The sequence below is a fragment of the Epinephelus lanceolatus genome, chromosome 11, assembly GCF_041903045.1.
Source record: "Epinephelus lanceolatus isolate andai-2023 chromosome 11, ASM4190304v1, whole genome shotgun sequence".
Lineage (NCBI taxonomy): Eukaryota > Metazoa > Chordata > Actinopteri > Perciformes > Serranidae > Epinephelus > Epinephelus lanceolatus.
The window spans coordinates 6876581-6901354 of NC_135744.1; the positions used below are offsets into that span (position 1 = coordinate 6876581).

At 40.0% G+C, this 24774-nt stretch overlaps 1 protein-coding gene across 2 annotated transcripts in view; it reads left to right on the top strand.

Moving 5' to 3' along the window:
- opcml (opioid binding protein/cell adhesion molecule-like) overlaps positions 1 to 23792 on the top strand; it is a 591922-nt gene extending 568130 nt beyond the window's left edge. For both annotated transcript variants that reach the window (XM_033647535.2, XM_033647527.2), the window contains 4 exons: positions 17547 to 17684; positions 18011 to 18131; positions 20067 to 20218; positions 20615 to 23792. In XM_033647535.2, coding sequence (XP_033503426.1) covers positions 17547 to 17684; positions 18011 to 18131; positions 20067 to 20218; positions 20615 to 20715 — 512 coding nt within the window. In that variant the 3' untranslated portion in view covers positions 20716 to 23792. The remainder of the gene's footprint in view (positions 1 to 17546; positions 17685 to 18010; positions 18132 to 20066; positions 20219 to 20614) is intronic.
- Positions 23793 to 24774: the final 982 nt, after the last annotated feature.

The following is a 24774-nucleotide window of genomic DNA, read 5'->3' on the forward strand; positions in this document are numbered from 1 at the left end:
TATTTAAACTTCAGCATGTTATTATATGTCCCTGGCTGACTGTATGCCTCTGGCTGAATACTGAATGACCCAAATTGAAAATTATTACAATTACTTTTTTATCAAAATAATTCTTTTGATATGTTTCTGATCAAAAATGTCATTGAACAGAACCAATTCTTACATTATGAGAGACTATGGGTCCTATTTAAACAATATTTAGTGCATGGCACAATTGGGGTTGAGCCTGTTTAACTCCACTCTGCTGGCACATAATCTGGGTGCAAAATAAGGTGCAAGGGGCAAAGCGTCATCTCCTATTCCCTTGAAAATCCAGGTGTGCCTGCATCTGGTGCACTGCTGTTTACATGGTGTATTTGGCAATTTAGAGAAGCGAGCACTTTTCTGTTAAGAGTAATGCATTAAAGGCAGTGATTTCACTGCAGCAAATATGGTTAAAGCAGCAAAACTTAAAATGGCCGTTATAAACTTGACAGAGGAAACAGAACACTATGCTGTGCGTAAATGTGCACAACATCTGTCTTAATGTGGAGTCAGACATCAGCTCTGCAGCTCTTCTGTGATCTCTGCTATGTTCACATTTTAGAGAATGTCATAAATATTTGCCTCATTAATGATGTATAATTTTACCCACCTGAAACCCATCCACACCTACATGTGTGTGTAACAAGTGTATGCTTTACTGTGAACCCACCTTTGTAGGCACATCTTACCATCTGAATAATGTGCCCTTTAAATAGCAGGAAAAAACTCCACTATTCTGACTTAAGAGAGTTTTTATTGGCTGATAGTGCAGTCCCTCTCTGCTGCCTCAAAATACCAATGTTGAAACAATGTGCCTGACCGCACCTCATTTAAAGACCTACACGCCCATGGGCGCACAGATGGGCTCAAGGGCATCAAACTGAAACTAGCATGACAGTTGCACTATTCTGTGCACTATTTTGTGCTGGATGTATGATAAGGCCCTATGTTTTTTGTTTTTTTTTAAAGTCCAGCACTTAACTTAATTCTTTGAAGGACAAATTACAGTTGCATATTAACAATAATTAAAGGTTGCCTTCTCTTTTTCAGAGTTTTGTCTTTGACCAGTAGCCTCCTAATGGATAAGGCTCCACATACAAATGTGCTCATGCAGAGTTTGATCAATTAGCATGTAGTCAGATAAAATGATATGCAGTAGTGGCCATCTTATATTGCCACTCTCAGCTGAAGGCTGTTTTGCTGCCAGATATTATCCAGCCACATATTAATGCATATTGACAGCATAAACCCTGATTTACCCTCACATTATTCCTTAGTGCCTTTGAAGTTCAGAAAAAAAATATTTCTTATAAATTGTGTATCAGGTTGTTCAAGCTGTTTATTCAAGTTACTCTGGGCTATATGTTTTTTTACAACCAAACAAACACTCCATGTTTTATAGCTACGCCATTCCATCAATGGAAATCATTCTGATGTTTTGTGTATCACACACTTACCCAGAATTTCAGCCTAGAAACAGCAGAAGGTCTGTGGGTGGCATGATATCATACTGTACTCTACGTGGCCAGATAGAAATGGAATTACAGATATGTGACTGTCTGTCAAAATTACACCAACATAATGCCTGACTCTTGCAGCCAAGAGAACTATTTTGCTGCTTTTTCTCAAGATGTTGGGACGTTTCCCCTCATTTGTGTGCTGGAGGATTGTTGGACATATGATGCTGGCTTGGCAAAGAAATTCATCTGTTAATTCAGAATACTTGGTCCATTTAGTGAGGCAGTTAGGAAAACAGGGTTTTTTCGAAGACTGATGCATCGTCTACAAAACACTAATCTGAGTGGAATTAGTGTAACTGTGAGCATTTAGGCCTTTCATATTGTGTTTGTCTATATGTATGCTGTGCTGCTGTGTGGATGTGTTTGAAGATAAGCAGCAGATGTTTGCGAAAGCACTGTCTGTTACAACTGATTTGACCATTTACACTAAATATGTGAATTTATGACAGAATAGAAAATTGACTGTAGACACATTAAAAATAAAATAAAATAAAAATATACTCATCTATCACCCAGGGAAGAAGTCCACAGACTCCCTTAAAAATTTACACAGTTAACTTTATAAATTTTGTGAAATGCTATCTATGATGAATTCTTAACTGTTTGTGCCTTCTTGGGAATTTGGCAAATGTGATACATACGTTATTTCTTTTTTTGTATAAAAAACATTATATCAGTTTGTGTTGGCCTGTTGCTTTTTCAGCTTGTACTTTACTCCATGTCAAGATAAATATTGCCTTGCTAACAGTGGATAAAATCAACTTCACAGTAGAATTCAGTGCACACCATCACACACTCTGTTATTTCTTACTGTATATCATTCATTTCACACCTGTATTGCTTTCATCCCTCACACAGTTCTGTTGAATAATGCATGTTTTGATGCTTACATGGTACAGAATGAATATATATATATATATATATTTATATATATATATATATTAACTATCGCATGAAAACCAAAACCAGTATCTGCAGGACCAGTGGTTTATACAAAGATTCTGCATTATATTTTCATAACCTTATGATATGATAATAACAAGTGCGTCAATGAAAATATCTGCTGTGTGGAAAGCATACTCCCTCAACCAAGTGGGCTGAAAAAGGAAGCCAAAGTGGAAGTGTCAAAAACTGCAGTTCCTCTCATGGCCACTTGAGGCTGGCTTCAAGAGCGAGTCAATCCCCATAGTTCCCCATGTAAAAATGCCCAACTTTACAGCAGAAATAAACATGTTTACAGCCTGGTACAAAAACCGTTTTGGTGCTAATTTTTCTGTTTATGGCAACTGTAAGGAGGATGAATTTTTTTTATTTAAGTCATCCTTTTACATTTAAGGCTTTAAATTAAGCATAATTAAGGGTGTGGCTGCTTTGAATGACAGGCTGTCTGCTGATGGTGTCAAATCCACCCTTTACTTCTCAACAGTAGATCCTCTTATCCATACTGTATGTGGTCACCTCTGGCTCCAAAAATCGAAGATGGGGAAGGCCAAAATACGAAACTCATGGGCTATATCCAAATGTCCGGACTTGCAGACTTGGTGAGCGTGTTCCCATGAAGTCTGGGAGTGCTGAGGGCTGTCCAAAATCACAATTCAACCAGTCCACAAGGGGCCTCAACTGGACTTTCTGCGGACTTCCAGAGAGTCTGCTTGGGGTGCAGACTTCAGCAGACTTCAGCGATTTAATAACCCACAATTCAATGCCATACATTTGTGATGTTGTGGGGTTTTTTTCAGTTGCCAAAGAAAAACGTATGAATATGTAAAATAGTTATCAATAGTAAGGCCTTTTTCCTCTAGGCTGGATTACCTTAACTCTCTATTATCAGGTAGCTCTAGTAAGTCCTTAAAAACTCTCCAGCTAATTCAGAATGCAGCAGCACGTGTACTAACAGGAACTAAGAAACGAGATCATATTTCTCCTGTTTTAGCTTCTCTGCACTGGCTCCCTGTAAAATCCAGAATTGAATTTAAAATCCTACTGTTAACTTATAAAGCTCTAAATGGTCAGGCTCCATCATATCTTAGAGAGCTCATAGTGCCATATTATCCCACCAGAACACTGCGTTCTGAGAACGCAGGGTTACTCGTGGTCCCTAAAGTCTCCAAAAGTAGATCAGGAGCTAGAGCCTTCAGCTATCAGGCTCCTCTCCTGTGGAATCATCTTCCTGTTACGGTCCGGGAGGCAGACACCGTCTCCACATTTAAGACTAGACTTAAGACTTTCCTCTTTGATAAAGCTTATAGTTAGGGCTGGCTCAGGCTTGCCCTGTACCAGCCCCTAGTTAGGCTGACTTAGGCCTAGTCTGCCGGAGGACCCCCCTATAATACACCGGGCACCTTCTCTCCTTCTCTCTTGTATCCTATTACTGCATCTTGCTAACTCGGCCATTCTGGATGTCACTAACTCGGCTTCTTCTCCGGAGCCTTTGTGCTCCACTGTCTCTCAGATTAACTCATATCGCAGCGGTGCCTGGACAGCGTGACGTGTGTGGTTGTGCTGCTGCCGTGGTCCTGCCAGATGCCTCCTGCTGCTGCTGTCATCATTAGTCATACTTCTACTGTTATTATACACATATGACTATTGTCACACATGTATACTGCCAGATATTAATACATACTTTCAACATATTGTACCACAGTAGCCAGAACTATAATATTATTACTTTCAATAATGTTGTAAGCTACTGTCATTACCTGCATCTCTCTCTCTCTCTCTCTCTCTCTCTCTCTCTCTCTCTCTCTCTCTCTCTCTCTCTCTCTCTCTGTCTCATTGTGTCATGCGGATTACTGATAATTTATTATGCTGATCTGTTCTGTACGGCATCTATTGCACATCTGTCCGTCCTGGAAGAGGGATCCCTCCTCAGTTGCTCTTCCTGAGGTTTCTACTGTTTTTTTTCCCCATTAAAGGGGTTTTTTGGGGAGTTTTTCCTTATCTGCTGTGAGGGTCCTAAGGACAGAGGGATGTCGTATGCTGTAAAGCCCTGTGAGGCAAATTGTGATTTGTGATATTGGGCTTTATAAATAAAATTGATTGATTGATTGATTGATTGATTAAATGCTACTTGAATTACATAGGCAAGAAATAATATTCAACCACATCATGATACAGAAATATGTACAAGTATAGCCTGTAGAGGGACTGGAAATGCATTTTATTATTGCAGCCTAACAGGCTGCACAGCATCATTGGCTAAAAAATGGCCAAAAAACAATGTATACCCAATTGACTGAGGCCTTGTTTACACGGATCCTGATACAAATAAAAACGAATTTTTATGTATCCTGTATAAAAAAAAATCCGGGTTTACACAATCAATTATGAAAACGATTTCCCTCTACATGAAAACGCAAAAACGGCAGCTTTTTGCTGCAATTAGCATACCAGGCCAGTAGGTGGCGATACACCATAGAAGAACCTACTGCACATGCACAGTGATTTGTTTTCCTCTTGCCGCTAGTGAGAAAAACAATGATAAACTACATTTTAACCCTATGTAGCATAGTTAGCTGCTATGCACTTACCAATATTGGGCACAGCAGATGTCTTTGTGCGCCGATGTAGTGGTGATGTTGATGCAGCAGTGCTAAGTTCATTTGTAAGCTCGTAAGTAGTCCCAAAAGTGTTAACAAAACGTAAACAACCCAGCATATATCCGCCATTGTTGTTGTGGTTCTCAGGCGCCTACTGGGCATGTGTGAACTTGGTTGCAACGTCATCGTTTTCCAAAATCTCTGTCTGTCCTGTTTCTGTATTTTTAAAAACTTTCACTTTGGAAGCCGTTATTGAAAATCTCTGTTTTCGTGGAGGAAAAACGGCGGTTACGTGTAAATGCTGGGTGCTAACACAAAGGTAAATACCAGTTTTCAGAAATATACGGAACTGTATAAACAAGCCCTGAGTTATAGTCCTGTCCTTATTTACAACATCTCTGTTTTTGAACACGTGCACATGTTATGTAGAGATGTATGAATACATTTTTGTTCAGTCACAAAGAAAGGATATAAAGGATATTTATCTTGTTATCTGCAGGGACAAATGAATAGGCACTATTCTTCAACTTATCAGACATATGTGAATATGACAGCGGTGACAATTGAATGTTTCCACGGCAATGAGTAAAACAGTATTGAGGGCTGTCTATCAGCCGCTTGCAGTCTGCCCTCATAGATTTTAAGATATGACAGTAAATAAGTCACACTTCGTACAACTGAAGTCTGCATGGGCTCAGTTTGCAAGTCCAGAGGGTGGACATTGGGATGCAGCCATGGCTTCAAACAGCAAACCAGTGGGTGACATCACTGTGGCTACGTCCATAATTATTATGCAGTCTATGCCTCATACACATCAAATACAATAAGAACAGCTGATGATGGAATCAATAAAACATTGCATCTGGTTTCCACACATGGTGCTTAGGTGCGTTACGAGGCAATGCCACGCTAACTGCATTATCAAGGGGGATTCAGTTCCAGCCAAGGACCCAGCAGGGACCCAGAAGGGACCCAGTCAGTTCAGCCTGGACCCTATAAAAGCCCAGCCAGTAATTTTAGATGGCTGCTCCTGTATAGTGCCAGTCCCAGATCACAGGCAAAATCTCTGTGCCTGTGTCTTTTGTGGTGCACTTTTCTTTTCCTGCTCGTGGCAGAAAAATGTGCCTGCTGAACTGCACTGCAGAATATGCAGGATACCTTTGCACCTGTTTTTTGGATTTGACACATTCTGCCCCACATGCAGTGTATTTATCAAAATGAAGCAGCAGGCTGGAGTCTTAGTTTGTGAGACTTTTAAAAAAATGTGTGGGCCAGGTGCGTCTCTCTCCTCATTGCATAAGCATTTGAGGGAGGAGACGTGTTAACAGAAGACTAATTATGTATTCAGTCAATTCAGATAATGTATTGACCATTGTAAATTTACAGTATTTAGTATTTTCAAATATTGAAAAGCAGATGTAAAATGGGATTTACATGAACCAAAAGGGGCAGTGTCCAGACAGCTGCACTGTGTCAAACCAAGAGTTTAGTGGTGTAATGGAAGGTATACACAGGTATATGGGGTATACCCACCTCTTTTTGTGGCCGTTTACAGTATACCCACTTATCAGCCAAAAAGCCATTGGAATAGGAAAGTATACCCATTTCCTTCACAGGTAACCTACCCATGTACACCCACCTCAACTACCACTACACAGTTGTCTGTGCAGCCAAGTTAGTGGCTCTGTTAAGCTGTATTTATGGTCAACACAGCAGTACTTTGAGCTAAATGCTGTCATCAGCATGCTAACATGTTTACAGTGACAATGCTAACATTAGCAAGTAGAATTTACTGTGTTTAACATCTCACTTTAGAGAGTAAGTATGCTAAAATATGTAAATTAGCTTTAAACAAAGTGCATCTCATGCGGATGGGGATGGCACACGATTGCAGATATTTATATACCATAAATTAAATAATTAGACACAATTATTTTTTTTACCTTTTGGCTAGTAAAGTCAGTGAACCAGCAAGGTTGGTAGAATGTATCCTCTAGGGATACATTAGAAAATTCCATGGCAATCACTCAAAACCAAAAAATTATGACACTAGAGGAGAGTCGGAGGATCACAAAAGCCATTAGAGTTCATCATCTGAGAACCACAAATGTCAAATTTCATGGCAGTCCATTTAAGAAATGGTGAGATATTCAGTCTGAACTGACTGACTGGCTGGCCAACTTACAGCATTGCGATCCACAGAGCCATGCCACTCATGTGGCTAATAAAATATATAACTCAATATAACTAGAACCTAATTCTTCAGCTATAAAACAGAGCAACAATTATATATCAGCTTTTGTAGCACTCAAACAGGGGACTCTGTGTGGTTTGTGTTTATTAAACTTCAATTTGCACTTGGCAATCAATAAATTGTGAAATCTCTGAAGCCCTGTACTTGTCCTTTCTTTTGAAAGGACATTTGTGCCTCTGTGAACGTTAGGCTGCATTTACCTCTGCATTCTTGTCAGACATCAGCCATATCAACACCTTACCTGCTGTAGCTAACCTGCCGTGTTAACTCGTGTGGTAGCTTGTGTTTTATTTTTGTGCCTTGTCTGTCTCTGAAACATCTTTTGCCATAAGTTTTGTTTGACCCTGTTACATTATTAATACAATTAAACCTAAAGCTTTGTTTTAATTCATGAGTAGTTTTTTCTCAGGTTCAGTTTTTGAAGTGCTGTCAAAGTAAATGTTTGGATGACCACCATGTTTTCACTTATTTTCTGAGCCTGATGATCCCTTTGTTTGTTTGCCATTTTCATAGTAAATCTGGCCCATGGTTATGTCAAATAACAAAAAAGAGGAAGAAATAAAACAGAAGCATGAGCACATTTATGCATCTATTTTCATATCCATTTATCCTACATTATGTGCCCTAGTATTTAACACCTGGGATAGGATACCACTCTGTCATACAGACATCTCACTGATACTGTATGTCTTTGAATTGTGGGAGGAAACCAGTTCACCTTGAGGAGCTCTAACTGTAAGTAGTAGTAACCAGTAAGTAGTGACCACTTTGCATTGTGACACCTAAATACATGGATATATTTTTTCTTTTCTATGCCTCTGCGCCTGCAATAGCCATGGCCAGAGGCATTATATTTTTGGGTTGTCAGTCTGTCCATCCATCCCATCGTGGTGAAAGCAATATCTCAAAAACACCTTGAGAGAAATTCTTAAACTGTGGGACAAACGCCCACTTTAGTACACAAAGAACTGATTTGACTTTGGTGGATTAAGGTCAAGGTCAATATGACCTTGTATCTGTCTCATTCTTATGAAGGAAATATTTCCGGGAGCACCTTGAGGGAATTTCTTCAAATTGGCATCAACGTCCATTTGGACTCATCGCCAATCTGATTCAATTTTGTGGTCAAAGGCTAAGGTCACCATGACCTTGCATTGGTCTTAGTCTCGTGAACACAATATCTCAAGAAGGTCTTGAGGGAGTTTCCTCAAATTTGGCACAAACGGACTCAGGAATGAACTGATTAGAATTTGATGGTCGAAGGTAAAAAGTCAAGGTCACTGTGACCTCACAAAACATGTTTTTGGCCATAACTTAAGTATTCATATGCTAAAATTGAAAAAAATATACACAAATGTCTTGTGATAAAATGATGAATTAATGACATTTTATATCCATAAGGTCAAAGGTCAACTTTGATATAATAATGTTCTGCAATATTACTTATGGCCATTACTCAATGTCATATCTCAGGAGCAGACAGGGAGACACACAGTCAGATACAGACACTTATCTTCAGTCAATTCATGTTTTCACAGTCATGGATGTAAACTGTAAGTGCAACTTGACTGGTGCGCAGAGGCATACAACCATGGGGTGGTAATTCTAGTTCGTCTTTGAAGGAGCATGTGCGTACAGTCACAGGGCCCATTTTACATAAACATTACACACAGATCACAAATGATTGTAGTGTCAGAGTTTATAAATGATTACAGCTTTAACATCCTGCATCCTCCTTGCAAATTTGGTAAAAGAGGCCCCTGGGTGAACAATGTGGCTCAGGCACAGGTCCTGTGGAATGAAATCATATCTCAATAGGCACCACACCATTGTACCAGCTTGGAAGCCAAACATGGACCACATATTTTTTCTTGTCTACTGAAGGGTGCATCTCAGCAAAGACTATCAGTAAAAAAAAAAAATAAAATGCCTTTACTTTCTGTCTTCTGTGAAGTTAAAATTGGTGCCTTCCAGCTTCTTTCACTTTGAGATCAACATTTTGATTTTTGGTTGTCATAGAGGCAATAGGCAATCTGTTCTAAATATGACCTGTTACTTGCTTTCTGTCATGGTACCAAATCATTTCATGCCATCTCTGTCTTTTATATTGTAATGCTTGTAATTGGACTGCAGTAATCTTTCTACCAAAGCTGCACATAGTGGCGTCTAGTCAGCAAGAGCTCCTTAAGCTAATGGCTGATATAGCTGAGGTGCTCCGCCGAGTGCTTTTAGACACTCATTTGTGCCGGCTGCCAGCCGGTACTTTAATGGCTCTCTTATTAGTCATCCAGTCATGCTGTACTGACACTGATGTTGTGCTGGAATTATGGCCATCGCTGCAGACCACTGATGTGGGTGTTGATGATGATGGTGATTGTTTTTATATTCATTCATCCACAATAATATGTGATGATTATGACTTCTTTATATTCATTCATCTGCGTAATTTAGATTGGCATTTATATCATAATACTTGTAACCATGTCATCTTATAGTTTTTGTAATCTCTACATTTTGTCACCTCTGCTATGTATTCTGGCTGTGCACCGAAGTTTCTCAGCAGGAATCAATACTGTTTTGATTGTACTCTATTCACTTCTGCTCTGTTCTCAAATTGTTGTGTGAATGCTGACATGTTACTGTTAACAATGTCATAATGAGCACACACACACTGAATATCAGCAGTGGGTTGAGTGAGAACTAGCAGAAAGTTGATGAAAGGAAAAAAACCCACACACCGATACTTGCCTTCATATGTTGTGACAAAACTAGCAGAGTTTCAGGCTGTCACACTCTGAATCACTTTTGAAAGTTTTTTATAGGAAATAAGAGACAATTGTTTGACAAATTCAGGAGATAAACATTTCAAACTAAAATGTGTTTTCTCAGCATCTGTTTTGTGACCCAAGCTGGAGGATTAAATGACATTTTTGGGGGGGGGGGGGGGGGGGGGGAGTACTGAAATGTAACATCATATTACCCTTTGAAGCTTCTGTTGGTGTAAGGCTGGAGAGATTCCAAAAATTAACAGATTTGTTAAAGTTTGAATAAAATGTGCAGCATCAAAGCAGAAATATCTGAGATCTGCAGAATAGTTTAGTAGTCTGAATTTAAGTCATTTACTAGTTGTTATTCCATCAGCTTAGACATGATATTAATTGTAGGATCTTGTGCGGCATAATACCCCTAAGAAACAGTAATGTAATATACTCAGAGACGCAGTGGGACTGAAATTCAGCCCAGGATTTTGAGATCAAGAAGGCTTTAGTGCAAGTGGCCTCAGGGCGCCAGCAGAACATTTTTTGGCAGTAATTTTAACAGCAATACAGTCTTTGTGGTAAGAAGACAATCCCATGATGCTGAAGAACTTCAAGACACTTTAGGATGTCTTGTTGACGTCTGCTTCTTCAGTTTGTGTAAAACGTCACCACTGCACTGAATAAAAACTGGACCAAGCCAGGCAAACCTACGTAAGCTGGAACACTAAAGCCCTTTTTAGATAGGAATTGTGCAAATTTGCAGGAAAGCTCAGCATGTGACATAACCAGTGATGTGGGAGGGAAGCCATGGCTAGTCAGTCCTTTGGTGTTTCTCTCGTAAGTCGGCCCGTTCTTCACTGTCCCCGTCATCTGACAGTTAATGGCCTCTTCGTTTGCGAGGACAAGGAGGCTGCGCATTTCCTTGTCTCCCCAGTTGCTCATCTTTACAGTGTCTGTCAGGTTTGTGTTTCCCTCTTGCTACTAGCTGCTTGTAATTCCTGCTATCAGCTGTTTTCTGTTTATCCACCGCCAGTGGCTCGCACGTGCGGCGTCATCAACAGCTCCTCCCACAAGTCATCAACAGCCCCTCCCGTTGCGGAAGGCCGCCTCGGTCTGTTTAAACTAAAAGGGTTCCGCCAATATGACAACCCTACGAGGTGGAAAATTGGGCAACTCGGATCAACTCACCAATCCGGCTCTGTGTGTCTAAACGCTCGCAGCTTGCCGGCAAAATGGCCCAACATTCGCCGAAAATCTGGCAGTGTAAAAGGGGCTTCTGTCACAGTATACTGCCAACTATCCCTAACTTCTGTACCAAAATGTGAAAAGCCAATCTATAGAGTGTTAAAATGGTAACAAATGCTTATACATGCACACTCAGATACTCAATGTTTTTCAATATATATTCAAAAACTACATAGCAATCCCATAAAAATAGAGCAAATAAATTGTGTGTGTGTGCGTGTGTATGTGTGTGTGTGATTATAGGAAATAAAAACAAGCAGCTTATCATAGCAAATATTTAGAGACAGAAACAACAACATCCAAGGTATGGGGGCTATACCTTTTCAAAACCCCAAAACAAACACTGTCCGACCCCAAATCACCGCCAAGTGTTGAAACAGTCCAGCAGTCATCAGTGGCCTGGCTAACAGTGGCCACAGAAGCCTTGGCCCTCCCACCACAGAAAAGATCAGTCAATTTGGTGCATTAAGTTGCATCTTGCACCCATCTCTCTTTCATCCAGTCTTCCATCTAGCATGCCTCTGGGCCAGCTATAGTCGTGGCCAGAGACATCGTGTTTTCAGGTTGTCCGATCATCCCATTATCATGGATGCGATATCTTAAGATCAACTTTTGGTAATTTGTTCAAATTTGGCACAAATGTCCCCTTGGACTCTGATTGACTGATTTGACTTATTAGATTTTGGTGGTCACAGGTCAAAGGTTAAGGTCACTGTGCCTTGTCTGTCTCATTCTCATGAAGGTGATATCTCAAAAATGCCTCCAGGAAATTGTTTTCAAATTAGGCACAAATGTCCACTTGGGCTCAGAATAAACTAATTAGAATTTAGGCCAAAGGTCAGGGTCATTGTGACCTTGCATTGGTCTTATTCTCATGAGCACAAAATCTCAAGAGGGCCTTTCGGGAGTTTCCTCAAATTTGGTACAAACGTCCACTTGGACTCAGAAATGAACTGATTAGAATTTGGTGGATGGTCAAAGGTTAAGGTCACTGTAGTCTCGCTCACCAGACCTTTCTCAAGAAAAGAAAGGTCTGGCTGGGCTGACTCTCACTATAAGATTGGAGAAAAAACACCCCGGCTGCTTGTATTTCTTTCAACACAGATGTGTTATAGGATATAATGATAAAGTGATGACATTTTATATCCTAAAGGTCAAAGGTCAGCTTCACTTTCACATCACAATGTTCTGCAAAAAAAAACCTCATGTAGAAGGAAAGATATCGGGTCAGATACCGAATAGGTGACAGTAGTCTTGGGTGTCCGCTTTAAAACTGTGCTAATTGTATAGATCATCAGCCCTGCTGGGGGAAAGATGTGTTTGAAGCAACCATTGTTTCACAGACATGGATGTAAACTGTAATTGCGACGTGACGGGTTTGTGGAGGCAAACAACCATGAGGCGGTGATTCTAGTTGCTAATTATGTTTGCCACAAAAACGTCAGACAGATGGAAACTCTTCAAGATGAAAATGATTGAGCCATTCAGATCTCAACAAAAAACAAGAATTTGTCCAAATTAGGAGGGGATGCTCATATTCCCCCCCAATATTGAAAGTTTTAGATTGGCCCTGTCTGACAGGCAGTGTTCTGCTCTGTGCTGTTTGTGGCTGCGAGGGCCAGGCAGCAGGCTGAGGACCATAACTACTGACATCAGAAATTAAAAAATGAAAACTCTATGACCACTAGCTGGTTTGGCCTGGAATGGACCAGCCAGTTCGGGAGACTTCCCAAACTTGCCAATGGCCAGTCTGCCCTTGAATATACTGTTTATGCAATCTACAAAGTAATGAGCCATAATGATGTAATCAGATTAGAATTTGACAGCAAACTTCCTTCCACTCTTGGCCACCATTAAAGCAGTTGCACAGAACCAGCTAGTAACTCAACAGCATGCTGTCCCCCACAGTCTGCCTAATATAGTTATCCATGATGAGAATGTTCCATACCTGTGCTAGCAGCTCCCCTGGTTACATGCAACAAGCTGATTATCCCTAGCCCACAACCTTTTCAGTGAATCCCCTGCCAGCTGCAACAGTGTCTGCAGCTGAGGATTTGGAAAACATAATGATATTATGCTAATGTAGAGATATTGCTGGATTGACATTTCTGCTGATTGGGATTAGTGCTCCTATCCATTTTCCCACCCACGCAGCAATAGCTTAAGGTCTCTCTGTCACCAGAACATGCTTTTAACATTGCTGGTGTCAGGGGTAATTTGTGCTGTTACTCAAGTGGGCTTGTTTCGATGCAATTAGTTTATTTTCTTTGTGTAATGAGTGCATGCCCTGAGCTGTCTGCCCTCCGGAGAATTTGAAAACAGAGAAAATCCCAAATTTAGAGACAGACTGCCACTGCAGTCTGTTAAATTTATTTATCTTCTTAAATTAAGATTGTTGACACAGATAATTGCAAGATTGTCCTCATCTGTTTAAGTTTACATATCATCACATTAAAAGAAGAGTTATGTGTTATCAAAATATCTTTGCATCCACTGGTTTGTGCAAAATCATTACTTTGTTAACAGTGTATCCCATGGTGTATCAATAACGTCTTATTCAGTCAGCCAGTACAGTCTTGTGGGCTTCTATTTATAAAAGGCATCTGTTGTTTTTATTTTTCCATCTTCCCCTTCTCCTCTAATCCCACTGGTAGGAAAGCACCAAATAGCACAAGATAAATGCTTTTACTTTCTGTTTAAAGTTAATTAATGAAACACTGATCGTACAGGTGTATGCACTGCTTAAAGGACCAACCTATTGCTGTTATATGCTGAGGTCAATTTCTAGTCATGTAGATTACTAGTTAGCCTGGAGGGGAAATTAAATTTTTTCACTCTTGCTGTCAATTACACACAGGTCCGAACACACATGCACAAACAGGACCTATGCATGCACTAAGTGGAGAGATGTCAGAGTGAAGGGGCTGCCTTGGTCAGGCACCCCGAGTGGTTGGGGGGGGGTTCGGTGTCTTGCTCAAGGGCACCTCGGCAGTGCCCAGGAGGTGAAAAGGCCAGATGAGATATATAATCCCTCCAGCGTGTTTTGGGTCTGCCCCAAGGCTTCCTACCAGTTGGACGTGTCTGGAACACCTCTTAAAGGAGGTGCCCAGATGGCATCCTGATCAGATACTCAAACCATCTCACCTGGCCCCAAAGGAGCAGTGGCTCTACTCCGAACTCCCTCCGGATGTCTTAGCTCCTCGCCCTATCTCTTAGGCTGAGGCTAGCCACCCTCCAGGACCAGTAAATTGAAAGCTTTACCCTCTGGCTCACCTCCCCTTTTACCACAACAGTCTGGCGCAATGTCTGCATCACTACAGATACTGCGCCAAACCGCCTATACATCTCTTGCTCCATATTACCTTCACATGTGAACAAGACCCCGAGATACTTGAGCTCCTCGTGAGGCTTTTGCATTATCCAAACCAGCACAAATAACACAATAAGAAACTGTGTAATCTCAAAGGCACCCCTGACTGGTCTGCCAAGCAAATAACATCTGAGTGCTTTTGTGCCATTTGCACATATTCAAATAAAGTATAATGCATACATTTGGCACAAAATTGGCCCCTTTCTATACAAATAAGTCTTGATGTGAAAACAGTCAGATAATAATAGCCACACGCAGATACAGTGAAATTATTAGCATCTTTAGAGAGTTGGTGGTATCTGAGGCACATTCATAATAGGGCTGTAGTCAACCAAAGAAAATCTTGGTCGACTAAAGTCGCACATATTCTTAAATTAATCGATTAGTCGTGGAAAAAAAAATCTGCACATTGTTTTTACTTCTGCGGTGGTGTGTCTGTGTCACTCTGCAGTTACACCTCCTCCTCAGCGGTGGAGGTTCTGTAAAGTTTAGTTCAAATCAAACTTTATTTATATAGTTGATTCAAAACACACATTAAACATGGCTTAATAGAGACAGTTTCAAACACAAGTATGCAAATTGGCTTCACTATAAATCACAGAACTGACAGACAAACACTTGTCTTTATATGGACACATTTCCCCCACCAATACAACATGCAAATGTTATTAGCACAAGTCTATGGCATTTTACATTGTATAAAATAGCCTAGCATCTAGCAATCTTTTCCTCTTCTCATATAAAACCAGGGACAACAGCAACATTTAACAAAGGTAATGGTACATGATCTGGCTCCATTACAGCTCACAAGATTCACCGACAAAACAACTGTCTTATACTAAACACGTTTTCCAAACAAATACAACATGCTAATGTTATTAGCGCCAGCCTATGGCATTTTACATGGTATATATTAGACTAGTGACGAGCGGAGATTTCCTTTGTTCATATGAAGCCAGGATAAATCCCAGAGTATAAATCCCTAAAGGATAAATCACACACATGACTTAAAATGCTATTTTAGTGGAGGCTTTACTGTCTTCACAATTTATCGTTTCTTATCTGTGAAATACAAATAAATACAAGCTTTGTTTCCACTGAGGGAAATACAGAAACAGACAGGAGGTCTGCGTCACCGCGACGCTGAGCATGAGGGCGGGCGAGTTCAACTTTCTGTCAACGACTGGGGTGTTTTGAAAACACCCCCATTTTCACAGGTAACTTAGCCTGTCCCTCTGCTGCAGGAAATAATGGATTAATCCTGGAGAGTTGTTGATGTAGCATTTATCTCCTTATGAAAGTAACACAGTGATTATTGGACCAATGAGGATTTGGTCGGACGAGAGCATAGCGACCAAATAATCGACCAGGAGACTACAGCCCTAATTCATAAGGGGTGTCACGCCCAGACTTTTCGTACTGTCCCAAGTTTTGAGGAATTTAACTGCACTGTGTTGTTCAGGAACTGTAGTCAGCAGTCTGTTCTGCCTGCTGTGTTCCCGGCGCAAAGGTAGTGTTTATGCTTTGCCACCTGGATGATTAAATTGTACTCACCTGCAAAACTTCATGGACATGTTTACGCTGTCATATCATTGGTGCAATATCTTTTGTAAATCGAACCTTGAAACAGATCAGATAGTGGTTGCAAGTGATGCACAATGCGTGGTGCTATCAGCGGCCAAAGATTTTTTGTGGGTTTACCCATAAAAGTCCACTGCCACCCTGCATACGTTAGTCACAGCATTGCTTTGAACTAAACTCTAACATGCTCACAATGATAATGTTAATATATTGATGATGAGCAGAAATTGTTTGTCATCAATTTAGCCAGTCTTTGTCATAATCCAAGACTTGGAGAAAGTGAAACTTGCTGGTGGTGAACCATGAAGGTCTGAACCAAATTCCATGGCAGTCCATTCAATATTTCAGTCTGGACCACTGAGGTGGACTGACCGCTCAAGTAGCATTGCCATTGCTAGAGCCATGCGGCAAGCACTGCTAAAACACAGACTACTGGAAAAACGCTTCCTGGCACTGGAGCCCTGCCTTATCCCACTCCAGCCTGCTTTCACTGGATTTCTGACCATTACTGCCTGAGCCCACAGTGTATAATCTTTTTCTGCCCTTTCCCGTGGGGTTTGTGTCAGTTCCCGCACGCACCCGCAAACATTCTGACCATACATGCACGGACAAAACATTATCAATAGATTGAGTCTTCTCCTGTTCTACAGGGAAAGTACAATGTTATTAAGAAAGATAGGCATACCTGTTGGTTATGGGTAGTAGTATTACATTCTACTGCATAATAACATTCATAATTAATGGCAATTATTCTGGTAATTCTGGAATTTAGTGTTATTATTGTTAACTGTAAAATTACTGAGAAATTCCTCCAAATATCAACGTGCCTCACTTTTCTTTTGTATTGTAATGTCCTGTTTTTATCTCTTATTTTCCACTTTTCTTGTTGACATCACTATCCCTCATGATAATTAATCTCCAGGACCCGCACGTTTCCTTCTTACCACTCGCTCCCAGCCGCGGCAAAGATAAAACTGCCCGTTCCCTCGAGATTTGTGTTGGGACCCATGGGAGCCCAGTCCCAATGTCGTCCTCTACCTGGCACTGCCCTATGAATTACTGTACTATAAAGCTGAGCAAACCATCCAGAGTGATGGCTGGTCTGGCACATAGAGTACCATATATGATATACATATATGCTATGTATTCAGGAAGTGAAAATTCTATCAAGGTCAGCACAGGTCAATTATGTACCAACAGGACTTACACTATTTACTAATGCATTTCTTCTTCTGTGTCTTTCCTTCTCCATAGGCACTCATAAATTTGTGACGGAATCGGAACATCTGGTGCTGACAGCCATTACCAAAGAGCAGTCAGGATCGTATGAATGCATTGCTTCTAATGATATCTCAGACTCTGATCGCAGGACAGTGCAAGTCACAGTCAACTGTAAGGACCCAAGCTATCCCATTCATGGTGAAAATATAATGATCAGGGCAGATATATCCTCAAATTAAGCCTATTGTTTTTTTGTTTGTTTATTTTTATTTTTTTTAACAAATGATTTTCTTTTCTTTTATTGCTGTTATGAAATGTTTTATAGGGCTTTATGTCTTTAGAAGGTGTAACAAACAAACAAACATAACAAACTCATTATCTATATCCTGGCCACCGCATGTTTAAAGAAATAGGCATATGAAGCTCAAAACACTAAATTATTTTCTTATGTTTTCTATTTGCCGCTATTGTAAAATGTATTTCATTTTATTTTATAGACCCTCCCTTCATTTCTAAAGCGAGGAGTACGGGAACTGCAGTTGGACAAAAAGGAGTCCTGCAATGCGAAGCCTCTGCCGTCCCGAGGGCAGATTTTGAGTGGTACAAAGAAGACCGCAGGCAAGTTTCTTTTCTAAGCTCTGTGATTTCTGGCTTGGAATTGTTTGAAGTTAAGAGATACACAAAAACACCCATTCTGCTGTCAGTTGTGGACTTGCCTTACTTGAAAAAAAAAGCCAGGCTGCATGAACTTTGTTGATCTTCCTGTCCTTGTAAAATGAGAAATAAGATTAATATATTAAGATGATCATGTTCTGAAAATTCATAATTTTACTTTTTTTTCTTATAAAAATCAGTCAAATTATTTGCAAAACAGGCATAGACACCAAAGGCAACTATTATTTTATTACAGTGTAATTGGTTTACGTCAATGTAGTGTGGGGCTCTGAGGTTTGGAGGATATAATAGTATAATATTTTTTCCGACTGAAAGCTGGAGACTGGAAGGATGTTTATGAGCAGCCCCAGAGCTGCTAAGCTGATGTAAACACAGGCTATGTTGCACTGTTAAATGGTCCCTGACAGTGACAGCAGTCCCCAAAAGACAAAATCAGTCCTCAAGATAAAAAAGATATAGGACGCTGATAAAATAAATGGCATCCACAAACATGAAATAAGGCAATGAAACAGGAAATGCAATAAGTGAAACAGATGGAAGGTTGTCGTGCACTGAAGGATGAAGTGCACAAATACATACAGTTACTCCGATAAGGCAGTGAGCTGCATTCAGAGTTTAAGCCCTAGTATGAAAAATGTTGGCCTTTTACAGCCCTACAGGCATGGGCGGATTATGAGACAATTGGCTCCTGGGTACAGATGTGCAAAGGCCCCACCACCTCTCCTATTAAAGAGGGATATACACAGACCTTGTGGTGGTTTTTGCCTTTTTTGTTTGTGTTGTTGCATCTCTGTGTAGTTCTTTTGTGTCTCTTTAGTCTAATTTTGTCTCATTGAGGTCCTTTTGTGTCTCACTGAGGTCATGTTATCTCTGACATGTTTTTGTTTTTTTGTAGTAATTTTGTGTCTCTTTGAGGTCATTCTATGTCTTATTGAAGTCATTTTGTGTCTTCATGATAACTTTGTGTCTCTTTGAGGTAACACTGTGTCTCTTTTAGGTAATTTTGCGTTTTTTTATGGTCATTTTGTGTGCTTATATAGTAATATTGTGTTGTTTTTAGGTAATTTTGTGTCTTTTTATAGTGATTTTGTGTCTCTTTAAGGGTCATATTGTCTTGCTTTGAGGTTATTTTGTGTCTTTTTATGGTAATTTTGTGTCCTTTTACAGTGATATTGTGTCTCTTTGAGGTCATATAGTGTTTCTTTTAGGTCATTGTTTGTCTTTTGAGTTGATTTTGAGTTTTGAGTTGATTTTGTGTCTCTCTGAGGTCACTTTGTGTCTCTTTGAGGTCCCCTGTATCCTTTTGGTCATATTTGTCTCTTTATAGTGATTTTGTGTCTCTTTGCACTTCCTGTTTATCTCGCTGTGGTCTTTGTGTGTCTTTTCCCGGTCTGTTACTGTTATTTTGAGCAACATGTTTTAGATGAAGGCCACGGGACACTTAGGGCCCCTGGGCCTGCTCCCAGTGGGACAGTTCAGTAATCCATCTATGCCAGGTGTAAATGTATCCCTAATTTCATGTAAATCTTAACTGTGCTTGAAATCTCACAAGAACCTTAAAATGCAATGAGTGAAACAGAAGGAGGGTTGTGGTGCTCTCAGAGATGAAGTGCACAAATGCATAGTTACTTCAATAAGGCAGTGAGCTGCATTCAGTTTTAGTCCTTGTTGGAAAAATGTTGCCTTAAACAGCCCACGGGTGTAAATGTATTTCTAATTCCAATGCCCTTCTAACTTTTGAGTACATGTGCTTAAGATCCAACAAAACGCTTTAGTAAACACGCGGCCTCAAAGGACTCAAGAAAAGCACAATTACAGTTTGTGTTCTTTCCTGCTCACCAGCAGAAGCCTTGAAAACCACTCCCCTCTTTCTTCCAGGCTCTTCAATGGTCTTAATGGGGTTAAGATAGAGAATCAAGGCAGACAGTCGATGCTTGTCTTTTTCAATGTCTCAGAAGAAGACTATGGGAACTACACTTGTGTTGCCATGAACAACATGGGAATCACTAATGCCAGCATAATCCTTTACGGTAAGAATACAGATGCTAAATATCTAAAAAACACAGTGATGGTTTAATTATGTTTAAATTATTGTAATTTATTTTTTAAGTGGACTATTTTTGGCCGCTTCTTTGCATGCCAGCTGCTGCTCGCATAGAAAAAACAATCCTGACATGAAGGTCACCAACTGCATCTTCTTCACTGGTTTACCTTTTCATTTCAACTATTCACTAGTTTCCATGGCAATTGCAGCACCAATGTAAAGTTCTTACTTGGCTGAGAAAATAAGCCACGCCCTTATGAACATCTGAATTCCAGTTAATTACAGTTCATGCTGAAGCAGAGCTGTGGTTCCAGCGCTGATTTGAACTGTAAAACGTGCCAACGCTGATGATACAGTAAAGTGTTGTGTTGTTCTCCTGCAGGTCCCGGTGCAATGCACGATGTGAATGGGGCCGCTGTGTTGCCCCGTTGCTCCGTATGCCTCCTGCTGACTGTAACCTTACTGTACTTGATGAAGTTCTGATGTGAAATGTGACAACCTCCAAGCTTCTCTCAGCACTGAGCAGCAAGAACAGACTATTAGTCCTTTAAGAAGAATGGAAATTTAAGAGTGCCAGTGGTTCACCCTTAGTTTTCTTTCTTTTTCTTTCTGGCTTTGCATCAGAGTCTGTTCTCTGTTGGCTCGCCAAGAGTGAGCGGTGTCAATCCAAGGAAGGGAAAAATTTGAATCATGCACTAATTTGATGATGGTAGAACTACCGAGTTTGTGTCTCCCCAAACCTTTTTGTATGTGAAAAGGGAAAAAGAAGAAAAATACATGTAACTTGTTGATAGTTGACTGTTTATTGCCCAATATTGAAGTGTACATTCAGATTATTATTATTGTGTCATGTCCTGTTCAATATCTGTACAATACCATTAAGCTTTTTTAAGTAAATGACAAAAAAGGAAAAAATGCAATGTGATTGTTGAATTTTACTGTATTTTTACAGTTGTATGCAAATCTGAGTAAAAGATCCTTCATGATAAACAGTTCAGAATAATAAATAGTACACCATGATTTCTCAGGCAAAGTCCTACTGCATAGTGCATCCAAATTTTTATTTCCTTCGTAGTGTGTGTAGAAAATGTACAAATGTGTACAGACAATTCCTGCACTGTATTTTTTTTTTTTCAAAATGCATACAATTATCAGATGAAACACCTAATCACAGCGTCATAGCAGCTTCACGGCATATTCACACTAGGCACTGAAAATCTGAAATTTGATTGTTTATGTGAAGTGTCATTTAGGACAGACGTGTTGGTCAGTGTGCCACTTTGTTCTCTAAAGTGACAGGTTGAATGAAATGATCAGAGATGTAACTTGCTAAACAGGTAGTCATTAAAGCATCAGGTTAGTGGGGGGTCTAATTAGCAACATGGTGCTGATCAGACATCTCACTCAGTGCAGCTGTTAAGTTGGGCAACTAAATTTAATTTGTAAAATTAAATTTTTTCTAACCCCCCGTTACGTTAGATTTGGCTTTTAAAATCTTGTTTTAAAGTTGCAACTAGTATGATTTACACAGATATGAACTCAGCAAAAATACAAACATATTTAATAAATAGCCTTTAAATTTCTCAGGCAGCCACAGTGGTTCTCAGGTTCCCTTGGTTGACCAGTGGGCTTTTATGCAATTGAGGCTTTTTATTCGGATTCACAGAGCCAAACAAGTTATCACAAATCATGTGTTTATATTTCTGTTCATCTACAATTGGAAAATAGTACTTACTAAATCTTGTTTTGTTTTTTATTGCTCTTGAATATCTCTGAAAATGCACACAGACACTCATACCTTTTTTCCACCAAACTAGCTCTGGTTCTGAAACCAGCTCAGTTCAGGATTCTTGGAATCTTGGTGCTATTTAGTGAACCGGCCCATGTTCCCTCCAGTTTTTAGCGAAGCTATTACAACCAAGGATGTGTCATCAATGGAGGGTGTTGCATAATGTATAATGGAAGTAAACGGGTTAGGGTTAGGATGGCGGATCATGCTGATTACCTGTGAGCTTTTGTTCTGTTATTACATATATTTGTTTTTCTCCAAAAAACAAGCACTGACAAAGTACTAATGATAAGAACACTATTATGCGCAAGACTCCATCCTCTCTTTCCAATTTGTAGAACATGCCCACTAATATCATCACAGTTTGAACTGCAAGTCACTAAAAACCTGCTCCTTTTTTTTTGGTTCTAGCGGGAAACCAAATTTTCATGTTTTGAACCAATCTGTAATTTGGTCCAAATGCTCTGTACAGTTCAAATTAGTGGAACAAACTGGAATGGATCTGGTTCCATGTTGGTAGAGAATGGGTATAAGGCCCTGATCACACAGAAAGCATTTTAGCATCTGGAGGTGGCTTTTGTAATTGTTTTAAATGAGAATAAAGGTATTGCTCGCTGTTTTTGCAACTCCTCAAGCTGAAAAACCTTGAACTCAGAGCTAAAAAGTGCCCTAGGTCATCTCCACTTTTTTCCCATTTTCCAATTGGATGATTTAAGAGGCGGGCCTTCTGGGGTGGTCACAACAACAAGTTTACTGTTGGTAAACAGTGGAGGAGAAACTGGTGGCAGCGGTTGCTGAATGCCCAGAGCTATACAGCTTTACACATTGCTGTTCTCACCATCTCAATAGAAAACAGCAGGCTAGAAGCATTTAAATGCAATACTTGAAACAGCCATCATCGAGGAGAAGCTCCTGGACCAACAGGTGGTACTCCCTGTGATCCACCCTCTTCTTAGGGTCTCATGTACCCATACATTTTAGTCCATTTACTAAAGGCATTCAATTAAAACATAAATAAATACATGAAGGCAGTGTGGTGCGCCTCACGTTTTGCAACCTGCAAAATGCTTTCTGTGTGATTGGGGCCTAAGGGAAAAAGTGAGAACAAATAGAGCAACCTAAAGGACCATGCTAGTGTTTTTGAAAGTTTGATCTTTTTTCCTACAAACATACCAGAGTTTTAGGTTTTTAAATTTGTATTTTTGTTTTCATATGTGATTGATATCAAAAGTAAATGCAGTGACTGGGAATTTGCATTACTCATTAAACACCACATCTGCTTTTATTGTTGTTGAAGATGAGTTATCTGTGTGGTAATGCAAATCAAAAGTTTGCCTTACAGTACATCAGTGGTTCTCAACCTGCTGGCACCTGCTCTATCCACTAAGCCAGTGACGCCCCATCTGAAAAGATTTTGGTTGTTGGTTTGATTAAGACCAGAAGTTGACGACTTCAGCTGCAACGATAGTTTATTTATTTATTTATCGATGATTAGACTGACAGAAAATTAATTGGCAACTGTTTTAATAATCGAATAATTGTTTTAGTCAGTTTTGAAGTTAAAAAGCGGGTTTCATGTTTGGTGAGAGAGTTTGATGCTTTTCTTTGTCATTCATGATAATAAACTGAATTGCTCTGGATTCCTGGACCATTGGCTGGAAAAAAACATACCATTTAAAGACATCACGTTGGGCTCTCAGAAGTTACACAGGGCATTTTTCTCTATTTTCTGACATTTTATTGACAAAATGAGTAATCAAGAAAATAAAGGGCATATTAATAGAAAATGAAAGAAAATGTTCGTTGCAGCCCTATTATCGACAATTGAGGAGATAACTGTGGAGAAAGTAAAACCCATGATCAGAATAGCCACTTCTATATCCCTTAAGGCCCTGACACACCAAGCCAATAGGTTGGCCGTTGGTCGATGTTAAGCTATCAGTGAGTGTCTGTCACCCTAGTTGGTACGGTGTGTCCCGCAATGTTGCCTCTGGTCGGCGCTTGTCAGCTTTTGTTCGGCCAATTCAGCATGTTGAATCTGCCTCGATTAAATCTGTCTGATTCACAGTTCAGCTCAGCGCACAACAGAAGAAATGGAAGTGAGGAACATAAAAAAAGTTTAAGTCAAGAGGGAGTGAGACCAACACAAACTTGTTATGAGGTATGGTTGTTTGTTGTTGTTTGTTGATCTTGTTTTTCTTTAGCCATTGCGCTCTGTAGCAGAACCATTTCCTGATGGTTTGTGTTATTGTTGACTGGCGTATGGTAAATATGCTCTGTTCTTTCAACATTGGATCGTATTATGCATCTGCTAACTGGCTAACTAGTATCAAGCATCTAACTAGCATCTTTTTGAATGACGAATACAGACCACCACCATCTTTTGGTGAGGAGAGTTATTTCCTCTCACGCAGGTGGAGAATATACTAACTGGTAGTCTGTAGTCTTTGTGCTTGTGTACATGTGCAACTTTTTGGCCAAGACACAGCGACATCAGATGATGCAGCAGGGGCCCTTCGTCGCCACTAATTCTCTGAAGCTGGTTTGGTGTGTCTGGGCCTCTACTCACATTGGGCTTCTTCTAAAATGAATTAAAAATAGTGAAATTAAACTATTCCCTATTTTTTTCTGGACACAGCCTGGAACTCTCTCAAGGACCACTGGTTGAAAACCACTGTCTTACATTACCTGCAATAACACAACTTTGACAACAATAAAAACATAAATTGTGTGCACTGGGATGAATTACATAC